At 43.0% G+C, this 18,550-nt stretch overlaps 1 protein-coding gene across 3 annotated transcripts in view; it reads right to left on the bottom strand.

Annotated features, from left to right (window-relative positions):
* The window catches only part of ahi1 (Abelson helper integration site 1), a 378,816-nt gene that overhangs the window by 274,067 nt on the left and 86,199 nt on the right, over positions 1-18,550 (bottom strand). For all 3 annotated transcript variants that reach the window (XM_070885487.1, XM_070885489.1, XM_070885490.1), the window contains 4 exons: positions 16,279-16,464; positions 9,532-9,687; positions 8,407-8,539; positions 1,220-1,343 (listed from right to left, as the gene is read on the bottom strand). In XM_070885487.1, coding sequence (XP_070741588.1) covers positions 1,220-1,343; positions 8,407-8,539; positions 9,532-9,687; positions 16,279-16,464 — 599 coding nt within the window. The remainder of the gene's footprint in view (positions 1-1,219; positions 1,344-8,406; positions 8,540-9,531; positions 9,688-16,278; positions 16,465-18,550) is intronic.

Here is an 18,550-nt window from a genome sequence, read left to right as displayed (position 1 = left end):
ACTAATACAATGTAGAGAGGAAAAATTACTGTTCATACATACTGTATTTATTAAATAGAAAACTAACATTTTTTCAGAATTTTTACCTCAACTCTCCTCAAGGTGCCAACATCTACATATAACAGACATCAACTCTTCCAACAGGAGCTGCTAGCAAATGACCAGGAATAGGAAACATGGTCAATTTTTCCTTTCCTATCCCAGAGACTTTGAAACTAATTGAAGGCACTGTGTCGTGTTACAGTAATGGCAGTGGTAGCCCAACAGAACCTCATCCAAGTGCACATACTTTATGTATGACCCAAGCAGTGAACCAAAACAGGCTATTTGATCCAAGGACTGAGGCGGGCACATGACATCCAGGCCTGATCACCCAAAATCTAGGCATTCACATTCCCAGCCACAATTACTAGATTATACTGTGTCTATTGTGATCACTCACAGCACTGGCCAAATTGGCATTAATATATGGCCACTTTGTCGAAAATCTTAGCCACCAAAAAAGGTCTAACTGTGAATCCTCAGGCAGGTGTTTTGGTAACGTAGAGAAATGGCATCACCTACCTGGAATTGGTCATAAGTCAAAATTATGCAAGTGGAGTTGCAAGCAACCTCTAAATCAGTCTCTAATACATGCACTAATTTCTCCAAATCCAACTGAAATAATGTGAATCTTTTGCAAACTTGATTTTCTAGTTTGAAAGTCATGAGTGAATCTCAGAACACGTGCCATTTCAACATCCTGGAGACATTAAAAAAGTGCTAAGTTTTGCCAATTCAAACTTTACTAAGGTATTTGTTTAAAACAAGCTTTATATCCAAAGCTCACTCCTCACACAGAAAAGTGTTTTTTTCTGTGTTGGTTTGGATCTGTAGTTACGGAAACAAGCTCAGTTTCGGGCTATGGGTACAAAACAAAATTCGGTATACGACAAAAAAGAGTCCAGGACTCTGGGTGACAAGCTACAAGTAGGCTTAGCCACATTCAGCAAGTTCCATTAAACAACAAACTCCAGCAATCCTAAATCCTTATTGATCTATAGAAAATATATGGATGAGGTGTCCAAAATCAATGGTATTGTAATCAGGAGTGGAACCAATGCCTTCAGGAGAAACAAAGTTGGCAAGAAAAGACAAAAATAAATGTTGCAATCAGTATGTTTTCAATGAAGATTATTCCACTCTATCTAGAAGAAATGATCCTGAAAGTAGCACTAACCTTACTGTACCATCAGATGACGCAGAAAGGAGGGTTTTATCATCATTCGACCAGCACAGAGAGTACACAATATTAAAGTGCCCATTAAATTCTCCTAATAGCTGCCCAGAAGGAATTTCATACACTAAATAATTAAACAAAATTATGCTGATTAGTTTGGAAGGAGTCAATTACAAAATCTTCCCACTTATTTTTAAGCACATCTTTGCAATTGCTAAAAAGACTGATACCACATATTTTGCTGCCATCTAGTGGCATCAGAATTTTGCACAATTAATTGTATAATTATTAACTTTTGAACAAACATGAAATGGCATTTTCCTTTGCTTTCTTGTTTTGTCCAGACATGCCATTTTCTGTTTCATACAACTTTCTTGTAACTGCTTGTAGCACTTTTTAAAAGTTTTATTTTTACATACTCTGCCTGTGAAAACTCGGTCACAACATTCTCCAGATTATACTGAAGTGCTCATTACTTTTCTCAGATTCGAATGGCTAGAATAATTTGGGTCGATAAGAGCATTGCAAACCCAGTACAATACTTTATTGTAGACTTCAATTTGGCTCTTTACTCCATATAGAAAATGTTGTTTCTGTGAATAATTTATCTTCCTTTTCTTTCTTACCCACCCTACCACTTTCTCCCCCCCCCCCACCGCCGTCCCGCACCACAACCCCCCCACCCCCCCACCACAGTAATTTTTCCTCTCCTCTCATGCAACAAACTTATGCTGGGGTATAGCCCCATAGTATCTTGCATGTGTCTTCTTCTTCTTGCATGTGTCGAGAGAGTGCATGTCAGCAGACTGCTTGAAAGGGTCAGGCAACACAGCTGAGCCCAATGTTGCCCTCATCTAATGCTCAGTTTGCATTTTCTGGAAAGGAAGCACTAGAAGTGATCAAGAGCAGGAATTTGACTGATTTTTGGCCTCTCGAACCTGGGAGCAATGTCAAAGAAATGTCACATACTTGGTTCCAAAGAAGTAGATTTGGGAAACTTCCATAAAAAGGCAGAGGAGAGGGCCTTTTATCTTTTGCACATATCTTGCAGCACAAGAAAGGAAGCCAGGCACCACTGGCACAAAACATAAAGGCCTTCAAACTTCTCAGATCACAAACATAGAAAATAGGTGCAGGAGGAGGCCATTCGGCCCGTCGAGCCTGCACCACCATTCAATAAGATCATAGTTGATCATTCCTTCAGTACCCCTTTCCTGCTTTCTCTCCATACCCCTTGATCCCTTTAGCCGTAAGGGTCATATCTAACTCCCTCTTCAATATATCCAATGAACTGGCATCAACTACTCTCTGCGGCAGGGAATTCCACAGGTTAACAACTCTCTGGGTGAAGAAGTTTCTCCTCATCTCAGTCCTAAAGGGCTTACCCCTTATCCTAAGACTGTGACCCCTGGTTCTGGATTTCCCCAACATCGGGAACATTCTACCCGCATCTAACCTGTCCCGTCCCATCAGAATCTTATATGTTTCTATGAGATCCCCTCTCATCCTTCTAAACTCCAATGGAAAAAGGCCCAGTTGATCCAGTCTCTCCTCATATGTCAGTCCAGCCATCCCTGGAATCAGTCTGGTGAACCTTCGCTGCACTCCCTCAATAGCAAGAACGTCCTTCCTCAGATTAGGAGACCAAAGCTGAACACAATATTCCAGGTGAGGCCTCACCAAGGTCCTGTACAACTGCAGTAAGACCTCCCTGCTCCTATACACAAATCCCCTAGCTATGAACATACCATTTGCCTTCTTCACCGCCTGCTGTAGCTGTATGCGAACTTTCAATGACTGATGAACCATGACACCCAGGTCTCATTGCACCTCCCCATTTCCTAATCTGCCACCATTCAGATAATATTCTGTCTTCGTGTTTTTGCCCCCAAAGTGGATAACCTCACATTTATCCACATTATACTGCATCTGCCATGCATTTTCCCACTCACATAACCTGTCCAAGTCACCCTGCAGCCTCCTAGCGTCCCCCTCACAGCTCACACCGCCACCCAATTTAGTGTCATCTGCAAACTTGAAGATATTACACTCAATTCCTTCATCCAAATCATTATGTATATTGTAAAGAGCTGGGGGTCCCAGCACTGAGCCCTGTGGCACTCCACTAGTCATTGCCTGCCATTCTGAAAAGGACCCGTTTATCCTGACTCTCTGCTTCCTGTCTGCCAACCAGTTCTCTATCCACGTCAATACATTACCCCCAATACCATGTGTTTTGATTTTGCAAACCAATCTCTTGTGTGGGACCTTGTCAAAAGCCTTTTGAAAGTCCAAATACACCACATCCACTGGTTCTTCCTTGTCCACTCTGCTAGTTATATCCTCAAAAAATTCCAGAAGATTTGTCAAGCATGATTTCCCCTTCATAAATCCATGCTGACTTGGACCGATCCTATCACTGCTTTCCAAATGCGCTGCTATTTCATCCTTAATAATTGATTCCAACATTTGTCAGGTTAACCGGTCTATAATTGCCCACTTTCTCGCTCCTTCCCTTTTTAAAAAGTGGTGTTACATTAGCTATCCTCCAGTCCATAAGAACTAATCCAGAGTCGATAGACTGTTGGAAAATGATCACCAATGCATCCACTATTTCTAGGGTCGCTTCCTTAAGTATTCTGGGATGCAGACTATCAGGCCCCGGGGATTTATCGGCCTTCAATCCCATCAATCCCTAATACAATTTCCCACCTAATAAGGGTATCCTTCAGTTCCTCCTTCTCACCAGACCCTCGGTCCCCTAGTACTTCCGTAAGGTCTTCACTAATCTTTTTCTCTTCACATATCTATAGAAGCTTTTGCAGTCAGTTTTTATGTTCCCGGCAAGCTTCTTCTCGCACTCTATTTTACCCCTCTTAGTTAAACCCTTTGTCCTCCTCTGTGAATTCTAAATTTCTCCCAGTCCTCAGATTTGTTGCTTTTTCTGGCCAATTTATATGCCTCTTCCTTGGATTTAACACTATCCTTAATTTCCCTTGTTAGCCACGGTTGAGCCACCTTCCCCGTTTTATTTTTACTCCAGACAGGGATTGCTGAAGTTCAGCCTGATCTTTACATGTTTGCCATTGCCTATCCACTGTTAACCCTTTAAGTATCATTTGCCAGTCTAATCTAGCCAATTCACTCCTCAAACCATCGAAGTTACCTTTCCTTAAGTTCAGGACTGTAGTTTCTGAATTAACTGTGTCACTCTCCATCTTAATAAAAAATTCTACCATGTTATGGTCACTCTTCCCCAAGGGTCCTCGCACAACAAGATTGCTAATTAGTCCTTTCTCATTACACATCACCCAGTCTAAGATGGCCAGCTCCCTAGTTGGTTCCTCGACATATTGGTCTAGAAAACCATCCCGAATACACTCCAGGAAATCCTCCTCCACCGCATTGCTACCAGTTTGGTTAGTCCAATCAATATGTAGATTATAGTCACCCATTATAACTGCTGTACCTTTATTGCACGCATCCCTAATTTCTTGTTTGATGCTGTCTCCAACCTTACTACTACTGTTTGGTGGTCTGTACACAACTCCCACTAGCATTTTCTACCCCTTGGTATTCCGTAGCTCCACCCATACCGATTCCACATCATCCAAGCTAATGTCCTTTCTTACTATTGCATTAATTTCCTCTTTAACCAGCAATGCCATCCCACCTCCTTTTCCTTTCTGTCTATCCTTCCTAAATGTTGAATACCCCTGGATGTTGAATTCCCAGCCTTGGTCATCCTGGAGCCAATTACATCATACCCGTTAACTGCTATCTGCGCAGTTAATTCGTCCACCTATTCCATATACTCCTCGCACTGAGGCACAGAGCCTTCAGGCTTGTCTTTCTAACACACTTTGCCCTTTTAGAATTTTGCTGTAATGTGGCCCTTTTTGCCTTAGGTTTCTCTGCCCTCCACTTTTACTTTTCTTCTTTCTATCTTTTGCTTCTACCCCCATTCTATTTCCCTCTGTCTCCTTGCATAGGTTCCCATTCCCCTGCCATATAAGTTTAACTCCTCCCCAACAGCACTAGCAAACACTCCCCCTAGGACATTGGTTCCGGTCCTGCCCAGGTGCAGACCGTCCGGTTTGTACTGGTCCCAACTCCCCCAGAACCGGTTCCAATGTCCCAGGAATTTGAATCCCTCCCTTCTGCACCACTCCTCAAGCCACGTATTCACCCGAGCTATCCTGCGATTCCTACTCTGACTAGCACGTGGCACTGGTAGCAATCCCATCATTTGCTTGGGTCAAGTGTCAAAGCACCACTTCGGGCGCAACTCTGGTGCCCATCAACCCTAACATGCCAGAACTACTGTGTTGGAGGGATAGGTGCTTGTCTGAACTTGACCCAACTGGTGGAGCTCACATAGGCCTATATTCACTCAGCGCACCAGTCACCAATACTAACAGTGACCTGCTGACACTGAGGAAACAACGAAGGCTAATTCTTACAAAAGCAATAGACTGCAGATGTTGGAAATCTGAAATAAAAACAGAAAATGCTGGAAATACTCAGCAGGTCAGGCACCGTAGAGAGAGAAACAGAGTTAACGTTTCAGGTTGATGACCTTTCGTCAGAACTGAAAAAAGTTAAACAGGTTTTAAGCAAGTATAGAGACAGGGAAAGCAGGGGGAAGGAAGGAAAGAACAAAAGGGAGGGTATGTGATAGGGTGGAAGGCAGGAGAGATTAAATGACAAAACGATGATGGTATAAGGCGAAAGGATATGGTAATTGGACAAGTAAAGTAACAAAAGATGTGTCTAGAGGAAGTGTAAATAGGAATATCACAATCATCAGCAGTTGCCGTACGAAAAAATAGTTTGTAAAGTCCTAATAGAAAGATGAAATGCTGTCTCTCACACTTACGTTAGCTTCATTGGAACAGTGTAGGAGGCCGAGTACCGAGAGGTCAGAGTGGGAGTAGTCCAGAGAATTAAAATGACAGGCGACCGGAAGCTCGGGTTCACGCTTATGGACTGAACGGAGATGTTCCGCAAAGCGATCCCCCCAATGTAGAGGAGACCGCATCGTGAGCAGCGAATACAGTATACTAAAATTCAAGAAGTGCAAGTAAATCGCTGTTTCACCTGGAAGGAGTGTTTGGAACCCTGGATGGCGGGAAGGGAGGACGTAAAAGGACAGGTGTTGCATCTCCTGCATTTGCATGGAAAGGTGCCGTGGGAAGGGGGGTGGGTGGTGAGGGTGATAGAGGAATGCACCAGGGTGTTGTGGAGGGAATGGTCCCTTCAGAATGCTGAAAGCAGAGTGCTGGTGGTGGGATCACGCTGGAGGTGGTGGAAATGGAGGAGGATGATCTGTTGAATGTGGAGGCTGATGGGGTGGAAGGTGAGGTCAAGGGGAACCCTATCATGGTTCTGGGAGGGCGAAGAAGGGACGGAAGCAGAATTGTGGAAAATGGAATGGACACAGTTGAGGGCCCTGTCAATCACGGTGGAGGGGAATCCTCAGTTTGAGGAAAAAGACATATCAGAAGCACTGGTATGAAAGGTGGCATCATCAGAACAGCTCTGACGAAGACGAAGAAACTGGGAGAATGGAATAGAGACCTTACAGGATGCGGGGTGGGAGGAAGTGTTCTCCATGTTCCTGAGGGCTCCGCCAGTCTGTCACTGCAATTATGGCGGCAGACCTCTGGTCTGAAGAAGCTCCTCCGAGGCTTATGGGGGATTTCAGCCAGGTTTTGGCTTTGGTCTCTAATGGTTTGGCATTAGACTTTTAGTGGCAGAGACAATAATTAGGAGCCAATTAAATTAGGTTTGGAAGGGGAGGGAATTAATAGTTTGATGAAATATATAGGCAAGTAAATGATGGCATGCTGACAGATCAATAGGTATCGGGAGATAATGTTGCTCAAGAAAAAGATAGAAATGTAAGTATAACAGAGATCATCAAATCAGGAAAGGGTGGTTTGATGAAGCTGGATATTTCTATACCAATGCAAAGAGCATTTGGAATTAACTTTTGAAATCAGGGTATGCCCATCTAGTGAAAATATTGGAAATACAGAAACATGGCTGTGAGTGGGATATGGAGCTAAATGATACAGAATGTTTCATAATGATACAAAAGGTTAAGTAGGGTGGAGGAGGATTATTGTTGAGGAAGACTATAACTAGAGAATGTTAAACACATCCCAAGACAACCTGTAAAGTCTAAAGCCAAACCGCTAGAGAACAAAGCCAAAATCTGGCTGAAATCCCCCATATGCTTCGGAGGAGGTTCTTCAGACCAGAGGTATTGTCCAAGCAGGCAAAGTTCCCAGCCCAGAATGCTATCCCGCAGTTTTGTGGGGGGTTTTTTTGCAAATGGATTTGCCTGTTCCCACCACTGCTTCTGTCAGGAAACCAAAACAGAGATCCACCCTGAACACAAAGGGAAGAAACATTCTTTTTTTAAACATTACGAATTGTCCATATCGAATTATATCCCTCTGAAACTGTGACTTTAAAATCTTCCTAAAAATCCTGTTTGATTATTTGAACTAACTGGGATAGAATAGGATTTCCTCCAGGGAGTGTTGGGGAGAATGGATTTTAGTGACATTTTTATCAGGCTGATCTTATTTAAATATTCCAATCCCAGAGGAGCAGATAGAGTCTCAAATAACCAAGTCTCTCTCCATTTTTTTCTCTCCAAGGGGGCATCAGATGGGTGCCCCTTATCCCCTCTTGCTCACCTAATTGCTTATTCTGCTACTGAACTACACAGCTCTAATGTACAGTTTACCAGTATGGAGCACTGGAGCAGGAATGTTGCTGGAGTCTACCCTGGACAATGTTCCCTTTCTCAGCAGCTATAGCACACCTTAGGTGGTGACTCCATGCAACAACCCTGTTACACACATGACTCTGGAGAATTTCACAAAAAATTGGCTGTCAAAAAGAAAAAATTAATGGCAAAAACTTTGGCCACATATTGCCATTCTTAACTGCCTGAGATTTTAGGTTACTCAATGCTACTGAAGGTATCATAACTGAAGGACAAGGGTAGGGCTTTTCTAATTATTGACAGCTATTTTCACTCACGGGTCATTGGTAAACAAGTATGACATTTAAAAAGTAGAAAATTGTACATAATCATATCATGTATGGGAGTAGCTACAATAAGAACTCTTACTCTCCCTTTTTGTTTCTTCACTCTTGCCAATTCTCACCTACAATGAAATGGCCATTCCTGTCAGCACATGATGCTGCCAAACTTTTTCCATCATGAGAAAATTGGATAAAGAAGCATCCTATCTGTCCTCCTCGAAATGACAGCAAAAGCAGGTTAGGAATACGACAAACCTAAAAAGAAGTGTCCACAGAAAATTGTACATGTCAGCATTGCCATTATAACATTGAGCCTGAAATCACGCTCCCACGGGCACGTATAAGGTGCGCACATGCCTGTGGGGTCCTCACAAGTTCTTGGTTTAGGTATGCGAAGCGCATGTGTCTAAACCGGCACTTGTGTTGTCAAAAATTCTTTTCAATAAAGGGCCTCCATCCCAGTGAATGTCCTTCAAATTCTTATGACTGATAAAAGCAAGCGTAAAGGCTGCTTTTAATCAGATTAAGACTTTTAAAGTTCAGAAAAATACAATAAAAAATAATTTAAACATTTAAAATTCTGTTAAATAAGGTGTTTATTTCAGATCCTTTAAAATATGTAATTTATTTTTCAAAAAATTAAACTTTTGTTTAAAATAATTAAATTCCATTTTTATTAATTTGAAATATGTGAGTTTTTGTTGTTATTTTCAGTGTTGTGTTTTGGGGATGTTCCCATTCATACGTATGGTGGTTCCGTACATACAGAATTACCATAAGTATGAATGGGGATCCCCCTACTCTGATAGGTTGGGCCGGCCCACGTGATCCCATTGATGCATACGGAATCCTTGCGCTCCTGGGATACGCGTGCGTCTAACAAAGGCCTTCGTGTAGAGGGCCAGGACCGTAAGGCACCGAACCTCCGGGCCAGCAGATACTTTCATAGAAACATTTGTAGTCGGAGGCATCCGTCCACAGAAAGCCTGCGACGGCAATTTCTGGGCCATTACGTTCCACACTCCAAAGCAGCAAGGCGACTTCTAAGAAGTTCTATAGCTGCGCAAGAAGATGCTTCAGGTGGACACAATCAATACATAATTGATCAAAGTTTCTAAATACACGGAGTAATTTTGACTTTGAGCGATAGTGTAAAATGGTTGATGGAGAAGCGCCAGCCCGTTTTACATCTCTCCCGATTTTTATTTCCATTGTAATCACAGCATAGGTTAAGCAAACTTCTTTACCTGCCCAGGTAGTCTGGTCCATTTCAAAATTTCCAACTTCTCGCAATCTAGATTTGATGAAACACTTCTGTGTGTCAACTCAGATTGAAGCTCATTGTATGAGATAGTGCCTTGTTCTTGTTGAGTAGCCATCATGGAACGTACAGAAGGATTCACCTATTTAAGAGGGATAACAACTTAAAGAACTTGCATTTTTATATAGCGCCTTTCACGATCTCAGGACTTCCAAAGCGCTTTACAGCCAATGTAGTACTTCTGAAGTGCAGTCACTGTTGTAATTTATTGAAGAGGACTTTTTTTGTGCTACCATTTACAGCATATGGTTTGTGAGGATAGTGAGCTTTGTACAAAAACACACACTGTAACTGCAGCTGCTGTTAAGATGGTACATAAATAACAGCTGCTGTTAATTCCATCAGCTTCCTGGAGTTTCTGAGAATATAGTATCAAGCTCATTATTGAAAGTATGTTCTAGATCACATTAAGAGCAAGAGGATAACTAAAGAAAGAGTAGGGCCTATTACAGACCATAAAGGAAATCGGTGTATGGAGGTGGAAGATGTGGGTATGGTTCTTAATGGATACTTTGCGTCTGTTTTCACAAAAGAGAGGGGCAATACAGATATTTTAATCAGGGAGGAGTGTGAAATAAACATTGTGAGAGAGGAAGTATTGAGGGGTCTGGCAGCTTTGAAAGTGTATAAATCCCCAGGCCCAGATGAAAGATATCCAGGCTGTTATGAGAAGCAAAAGAGGAAATAGCATAGGCTCTGGCCATCATTTTCCAATCCTCTCTGGCTACAGATGTGATGCCGGAAGACTGGAGGACTGCTAATGTTGTACCTTTGTTTAAAAAGGGAGAAAGGGATAAACCGAGTAATTACAGGCCAGTCAGCCTAACCCAAGTGGTGGAAAAATTATTGGAAAAAATTCTGAGGGAGAGGATTTAGAAAGACATGGATCAATCGCCAGTTAGTATGGATTTGTTAAGAGAAGGTCGTGTCTGAATAACTTGATTGGATTTTTTGAGGGGGTAACAAGGAGGGTCAATGAGGGTAGTACGTTTGATCTAGTGTATATGGATTTTAGCAAAGCTTTTGATAAGGTCCCACATGGCAGACTGGTCACAAAAGTAAAAGCCCATGGGATCCAGGGCAAAGTGGCAAGTTGGATCCAAAATTGGCTCAGAGGCAGGAAGCTAAGGGTAATGGTTGATGGTTCATTCTTGCCTTTATTAGCTGAGCTTTATTACGAAAGTAAACTTACGCAAAACATAAAAACAGATAGTAAAAGCTTTTACCGATATATAAAACAGAAAAGAGTGACTAAAGTAAATGTTGGTCCCTTAGAAGATGAGAAGGGGGATTTAATAATGGGAAATGTGGAAATGGCCGAGACCTTAAACAATTATTTTGCTTCGGTCTTCACAGTGGAAGACACAAAAACCATGCCAAGAATTGCTGGTCACGGGAATGTGGGAAGGGAGGACCTTGAGATAATCACTATCACTAGGGGGATAGTGCTGGATAGGCTAATGGGACTCAAGGTAGACAAGCCCCCTGGTCCGGATGAAATGCATCCCAGGGTATTAAAAGAGATGGCGGAAGTTATAGCAGATGCATTCGTTATAATCTACCAAAATTCTCTGGAATCTGGGGAGGTACTAGCGGATTGGAAGCAGCTAATGTAATGCCTCTGTTTAAAAAAGGGGGCAGACAAAAGGCAGGTAACTATAGGCCAGTTAGTTTAACATCTGTAGTGGGGAAAATGCTTGAAGCTATCATTAAGGAAGAAATAGTGGGACATCAAGATAGGAATAGTGCAATCAAGCAGACGCAACATGGATTCATGCAGGGGAAATCATGTTTAACTAATTAACTGGAATTCTTTGAGGATATAACGAGCGTGGTGGATAGAGGTGTACCGATGGATGTGGTGTATTTAGATTTCCAAAAGGCATTCGATAAGGTGCCACACAAAAGGTTACTGCAGAAGATAAAGGTACGCGGAGTCAGAGGAAATGTATTAGCATGGATCGACAATTGGCTGGTTAACAGAAAGCAGAGAGTCGGGATAAATGGGTCCTTTTCGGGTTGGAAATCTGTGGTTAATGGTGTGCCATAGGGATCGGTGCTGGGACCACAACTGTTTACAATATACATAGATGACCTGGAAGAGGGGACAGAGTGTAGTGTAACAAAATTTTCAGATGACACAAAGATTAGTGGGAAAGCGGGTTGCGTAGAGGCTGCAAAGAGATTTAGATAGGTTAAGCGAATGGGCTAAGGTTTGGCAGATGGAATACAATGTCGGAAAATGTGAGGTCATCCACCTTGAAAAAAAAAAACAGTAAAAGGGAATATTATTTGAATGGGGAGAAATTACAACATGCTGCGGTGCAGAGGGACCTGGGGGTCCTTGTGCATGAAACTCTTTTGAGTTTATCTGTGAAAACATAAAACATTAAACGGTGCCACCCGACCTGGGTGACACAGCAGACATTTACAAGGCCCTTTTTTTTCCCCCCCTTTTTTGTGTTTTTTTTTTTGGGCACTAAAATCACAATTTTTCCCCAGTGCCCCCTATAAAAGGGAAGGGGACACTAAAAGCACCGGCAATTAAAACAAATTAACTTTAAAACGTAAAATCAAATTAAAATTTGGTTGCCGGGCGTGATGATGCACTCCAGTCCCTCCGGTGCCCACCTCTCGCGGAAGGCCGCGAGCGTACCGGTGGACACCGCGTGCTTCCTTGTGCATGAATCCCAAAAAGTTAGTTTGCAGGTGCAGCAGGTAATCAGGAAGGCGGATGGAATGTTGGCCTTCATTGCGAGAGGGATGGAGTACAAAAGCAAGGAGGTCCTGCTGCAACTGTATAGGGTAATGGTGAGGCCGCACCTGGAGTACTGCGTGCAGTTTTGGTCACCTTACTTAAGGATGGATATACTAGCTTTGGAGGGGGTACAGAGACGATTCACTCGGCTGATTCCGGAGATGAGGTGGTTACCTTATGATGATAGATTGAGTAGACTGGGTCTTTACTTGTTGAAGTTCAGAAGGATTAGGGGTGATCTTATAGAAACATTTAAAATAATGAAAGGGATAGACAAGATAGAGGTAGAGAGGTTGTTTCCACTGGTCGGGGAGACTAGAACTAGGGGGCACAGCCTCAAAATACGGGGGAGCCAATTTAAAACCGAGTTGAGAAGGAATTTCTTCTCCCAGAGGGTTGTGAATCTGTGGAATTCTCTGCCCAAGGAAGCAGTTGAGGCTAGCTCATTGAATGTATTCAAATCACAGATAGATAGATTTTTAACCAATAAGGGAATTAAGGGTTACGGGGAACGGGCGGGTAAGTGGAGCTGAGTCCACGGCCAGATCAGCCATGATCTTGTTGAATGGCGGAGCAGGCTCGAGGAGCTAGATGGCCTACTCCTGTTCCTAATTCTTATGTTCTTATGTTCTTGTGAGGCATAGAATACAAGAGCAGGAGGTTATGCTTGAACTGTATAAAACACTAGTTAGGCCACAACTAGAGAACTGCGCGTAGTTACAGGAAATATGTGATTGCACTAGAGAGGGTACAGAGGAGATTTACGAGGATGTTGCCTGGACTGGAGAATTTTAGCTCTGAAGAAAGATTGGATAGGTTGGTCTTTTTTTCTTTGGAACAGAGGAGGCTGAGGTGAGACCTTAATTTCTTCACCCAGAGGATGGTGGGGGTCTGGAACTCCATGCCTGAAAGGGTGGTACAGGCAGAAACCCTCACCAGATTCAAAAAGTACTTGGATGTGCACTTGAAGTGCTGTAACCTACAGGGCTACGGATCAAGAGCTGAAAGTGGGATTAGGCTGGATCGCTCTTTGTTGGCCGGCGCAGACACGATGGGCTGAAAGGGCCTCCTTCCATGCTATAAATTTCTATGATTCAATGGTCAGTCTGTAGGAAATAGTTACAAATTGGTTTAAAAAAAATTTTAACTGGAAAAGAAAGCAACACTTAAAACAAAATCAACAGTTCCCACTAGTCCAATGCTAAAAGCTACTCAACATCTAATGTCATAATTGCCGAGAAATTCACCATACACCAGTCCGTGACGGTCTGAGGCCTGAGACAAATTCGTCACTGTGCCTCATTTAAATGCTGCCAGCTCCACTCATTTGTACCTGAATTTGACATGAGGGAGGGAGGTTGTCCTTCAATGGGCATAGGATCCCAATTCATAATTTTAAATAGCTTCCCGCCCATTTCATGTGGGCATCCTGGATGCTGAAAAGCCAATATTACGTTCAGCGCAATTCTGGTGGTTTTATCCCAGAAAAACGCGCGGTTGCAAGTTGAATTACACCCCCATAAAATATTGTTTACATATAATGCACACCATAAATCACTTACAAACACTGGTCAAAATCTAATACTGTAAAGTGCTGGCAAGGAGAAAACCATTTCAGAGGAAATCAAGTGAAGTGCTATTCCCTTCAAATTTACCAAAACAATAATTCTGATCCGTCAATCACTATATAGCGACTTATGCTTGAATGATACATCTGCCTTTTCCTCCTACTAAAATCATATTCTAGTCCCAAACATACAAGGGGATCATGAGTACATGGGGTAATATATTAGCATGGATAGAGGATTGGCTAACGAACAGAAAACAGAGAGTCGGGATAAATGGTTCATTCTCTGGTTGGCAATCAGTAACTAGTGGGGTGCCACAGTGATCAGTGCTGAAATCTCAACTATTTACAATCTATATTAACGACTTGGAAGAAGGGAAAGAGTGTAACGTAGCCTAGTTTGCTGACGATACAAAGATGGGAGGAAAAGCAATATGTGAGGACACAGAAAATCTGCAAAAGGACACAGACACGCAAAGTGAGTGGGCAAAAATTTGGCAAATGGAGTACAATATGTTGGAAAGTGTGAGGTCATGCACTTTGGTAGGACAAATCAAAGAGCAAGTTATTATTTAAATGGAGAAGGATTGCAAAGTGCTGCAGTACAGCGGGACCTGGGGGTACTTGTAAATGAAACACAAATGGATAGTATGCAGGTGCAGCAAGTGATCAGGAAGGCCAATGGAATTTTGGCCTTTATTGCAAAGGGGATGGAGTATAAAAGCAGGGAAATCTTGCTACAGTTATACAGGGTATTGGTGAGGCCGCACCTGGAATACTGCGTACAGTTTTGGTTTCCATATTTCCGAAAGGATATACTTGCTTTGGAGGCAGTTCAGAGAAGGTTCACCAGGTTGATTCCGGAGATGAGGGGTTTGACCTATGAGGAAAGGTTGAGTAGGTTGGGCCTCTACTCATTGGAATTCAGAAGAATGAGAGGTGATCTTATCAAAACGTATAAGATTATGAGGCAGCTTGACAAGGTGGATGAAGAGAGGATGTTTCCACTGATGGGGGAGACTAGAACTAGAGGGCATGATCTTAGAATAAGGGGCCGCCCATTTAAAGCTGAGATAAGGAGAAATTTCTTTTCTCAGAGGGTTGTAAATCTGTGGAATTCGCTGCCTCAGAGAGCTGTGGAAGCTGGGACATTGAATAAATTTAAGACAGAGATAGACAGTTTCTTAACCAATAAGGGGATAAGGGGTTATGGGGAGTGGCAGGGAAGTGGACCTGAGTCCATGATCGGATCAGCCAAGATCGTATAAAATGTTAGAACAGGCTCGAGGGACCATATGGCCTATTCCTGCTCCTATTTCTTATGTTCTTATAAATGGCTCATTAAATGTAAGTGCAGCACATGCTTTTGCCTTGCATATTGTGTTGCTTGTAATATGACTATTTAGAGCACTCCTTCCAAAGAATTTTACTGATTTGTGAATAACTTTTAAAGAATTCTATATATAAAAACTTCAATTTCTTTTTAAAAGAGCTACTTGAAGATTTTCCATAAACCATTACTTTAGTTTAAAGGGAGAAATTTGCGTCATTTGCGCCTCCCGTTAGCGGGAGCAGCGATAACGGGCGCAAACAACTTCTCGCCTGCGACGCGTGGCCACTACTGACTCCCGCGAAATTCCGCGGAGTTAGCGGAGGCACTAAACGGTAGCACCGTGCTCCTGCCAGTTGCACCCCAAGCCGCTGCGCCGGTGATGACATCACCATGTGCAGCGACTCATTTTCACTCCAGAGCGGAAATTCAGTAGCGCCCCGTGAGGCTGCCGTGGGTGATGTCCTCACCAGCCTCGCGGGTCGCGAATCGGGCTTCAGTCCGCTCGTTGGGCGAAAAATAAAGGGGAGGTGCGGGGCTGATATTTTGAAAAATGGCCGACTTATTGGTCGTGGCCTTGCCCTCCTGAAATCGCGGGGTCCGTGCCGCGATGTTGTAGCTCAGCACTCTGCTTCTGTGCTGGGTTGCAGCCACGGGACCCCGCTCTCCAGTGGTGTAGTGGTGGCCCCTTCCCCTCGTTGCAGTGTTGACAGCGTGCCCTCCCCTTTAATGGAAGGGGAGGGCCCTGTGCTTCCGCCAGAGCAGCGTAGTGCTGGAAAATTCCCGCTGTTAGTGCCCCAGTCCCGCCCCCGAGAGGAAGTGGAGCGTTCAACATTGCATTCCACTTCCTCTCGAGGGTGGTACCTCCAATTTCGCTGCCAGAGCAGGACTTCTGCACCTGGCCTCGCCTCCATTACCTCCGCCCACTTTTTGTGCAAGGCTTCAAGAAACAATTCACAGTTCCTGAAAATGTACAGCATGTGTACAACCCTTTGAAGTTTGTTAAATAAGGACTCACATTTTGAGGTAGCCTTAAGCCTTTCACTGTAACGTACAATGTTGAAGGGTAGTGATCCCAAGGGCGTTTCTTCCACCATTCAAACACTTCAATGGAATTGGATAGCTTCTTGATCTTTGCAGGTGGATAATACAATTGCAGGCGGAGTTTACCATCAATATTCAACACTTCATTAGCACCTACCAGCTATTTAATGGCAATAGAAATGTTGGTGTTTATATGTAGGACATAGTAACTGAAACATCTGTATTTCCAGTATTTATCAAATGAAAGAAAATATTTAGTAGAGTATTATAGAATAATAACAATCCCAAACAAATGCATATAAAAGGCAATGGCTTAAAATTCTGGGGGGTCCACTCCACCTGTCCTCAGCCACAGGCCCCCATCTCACTGAGGCAAAGAAAAAAACCACTCTTTAATCTTTGGCTCAAAAAAGAGTAATTTAGCCTCTGGGCAAGGTGATCAATCCCATCTGGGACCAATTACCTTAATCTATTAAAAGATGAGGCCTTTTCTGAAGGTCTCAAAAAGGACTTACAATAGTTCTGAGCGGACGAGAGTTCCGCAGAGCCTTCCCAGCGAAGACCAGGAACTCCCCCCAACAGTCCCACTTGACATGGGGAGTGGGGGTGGGGAGGGGTAAAGAAATTAACATATGGTTCAACTACGGCCTCCTACCAAAATTTTAAAAGACCTTTATATACAGAACAAAATAAGTACTTTTTTTTTAAAGTTCCATCAGGGCTCAATGGGTAAATGTACTGCCTAGCAGTAAATTATCCTGCTCTGTAATGAGCTAGGCAATCTCATTGAAGCAGAAAATGGTCTCATGCTGGTTCGAGTTTCTGTTTTTGACTGCTATCTACCAACTGCACATGTGGACATACACAGGAATGATAGTGTAGCAATTATTGTACTGGACTAGGAACATTAGAGGTTGGGAGTTCAAATCCCAGCATCTCAAGTTGTGAAATTGAATACAATAAAATCATGGTTGGGACCAGAAAAAAAAAACACCACTTAAACCTGACTAATGTCGTTCAGGGAAAGGAGCGAACCACCTGCACTTGGTTAGGCTCACACATGCACTGCATGACAGACTCTTGATACCACAAAGCAAGACATAAACAATCACAAAACAACCACAACCTTCTCAGGGAAACTAATGATTGACAATAAAATCACCCAAATCCTACCAACAAATTTTTAAAAAACAAGGAGAATAGTTAGACTTCATTAATATGGTCAAAAGGCCTGCTTGCACCCACTTGTCCAGACTCTCCAGTGAAGGGCAAATAATTGCAACTTCACCCCAGTCCACGTCTCTATTACAGGAGGAGTAAAATCAAAGAAGATTGTTGAAATAAAAAATAAGGGAACTGATTTTAGTCTTCTTTGCACCCCGACTATTCGTTCCAGGCCCAGCTAAATCTTCCAGTTGGGCCTAGGGCAAGCATATGAAGCTCCTGTCAGAAATAGGTGAGGGTTTCATTTGCGTCATGTTAAAAAACGGGTGGGGATGGCTGCTATGCTCCTTTTCAGGCTCTGCTGGATGCCGAGTCCCTAGAATGCCCATGAAAACTTGATGGGAAGAAGGCATTAGGAGGATCTGCAGACAGGAGATCCTTTCAAGGGCCTGCCGATTTTATTTTCCTGCTGCCACTTGGGTGTTTGTCCCAGATGCCAGTTAAATTTTACAAAAGCAAAAATACTGAGGATGAAGGAAATGTGAAATAAAAACAGAAATACTGTAAATACTCAGCAGGTCAGGCAGCATCTGTGGAGAGAGAAACAGTTAATGTTTCAGGTCGATGACCTTTCATCAGGACTCATTTTTTTTAAATGTAGCTTTCTTTAAACATAGAAACATAGAAAATAGGTGCAGGAGTAGGCCATTCAGCCCTTCGAGCCTGCACCACCATTCAATATGATCATGGCTGATCATTTTTGCAACTTTAGTACCCCATTCCTGCTTTCTCTCCATACCCCTTGATCCCTTTAGCCATAAGGGCCACATCGATCTCCCTTTTGAATATATCTAACGAACTGGCCTCAACAACTTTCTGAAGTAGAGAATTCCACAGGTTCACAATTCTCTGAGTGAAGAAGTTTCTCCTCATCTCGGTCCTAAATGGCTTACCCCTTCTCCTTAGGCTGTGACCCCTGGTTCTGGACTTCCCCAACATCGGGAACATTCTTCCTGCATCTAACCTGTTCAATCCTGTCAGAATTTTATATGTTTCTATGACATCCCCTCTCATTCTTCTAC

This window comes from Pristiophorus japonicus, chromosome 7 (assembly GCF_044704955.1).
Source record: "Pristiophorus japonicus isolate sPriJap1 chromosome 7, sPriJap1.hap1, whole genome shotgun sequence".
NCBI lineage: Eukaryota > Metazoa > Chordata > Chondrichthyes > Pristiophoridae > Pristiophorus > Pristiophorus japonicus.
This window is presented reverse-complemented; position numbering and strand designations above follow the sequence as displayed.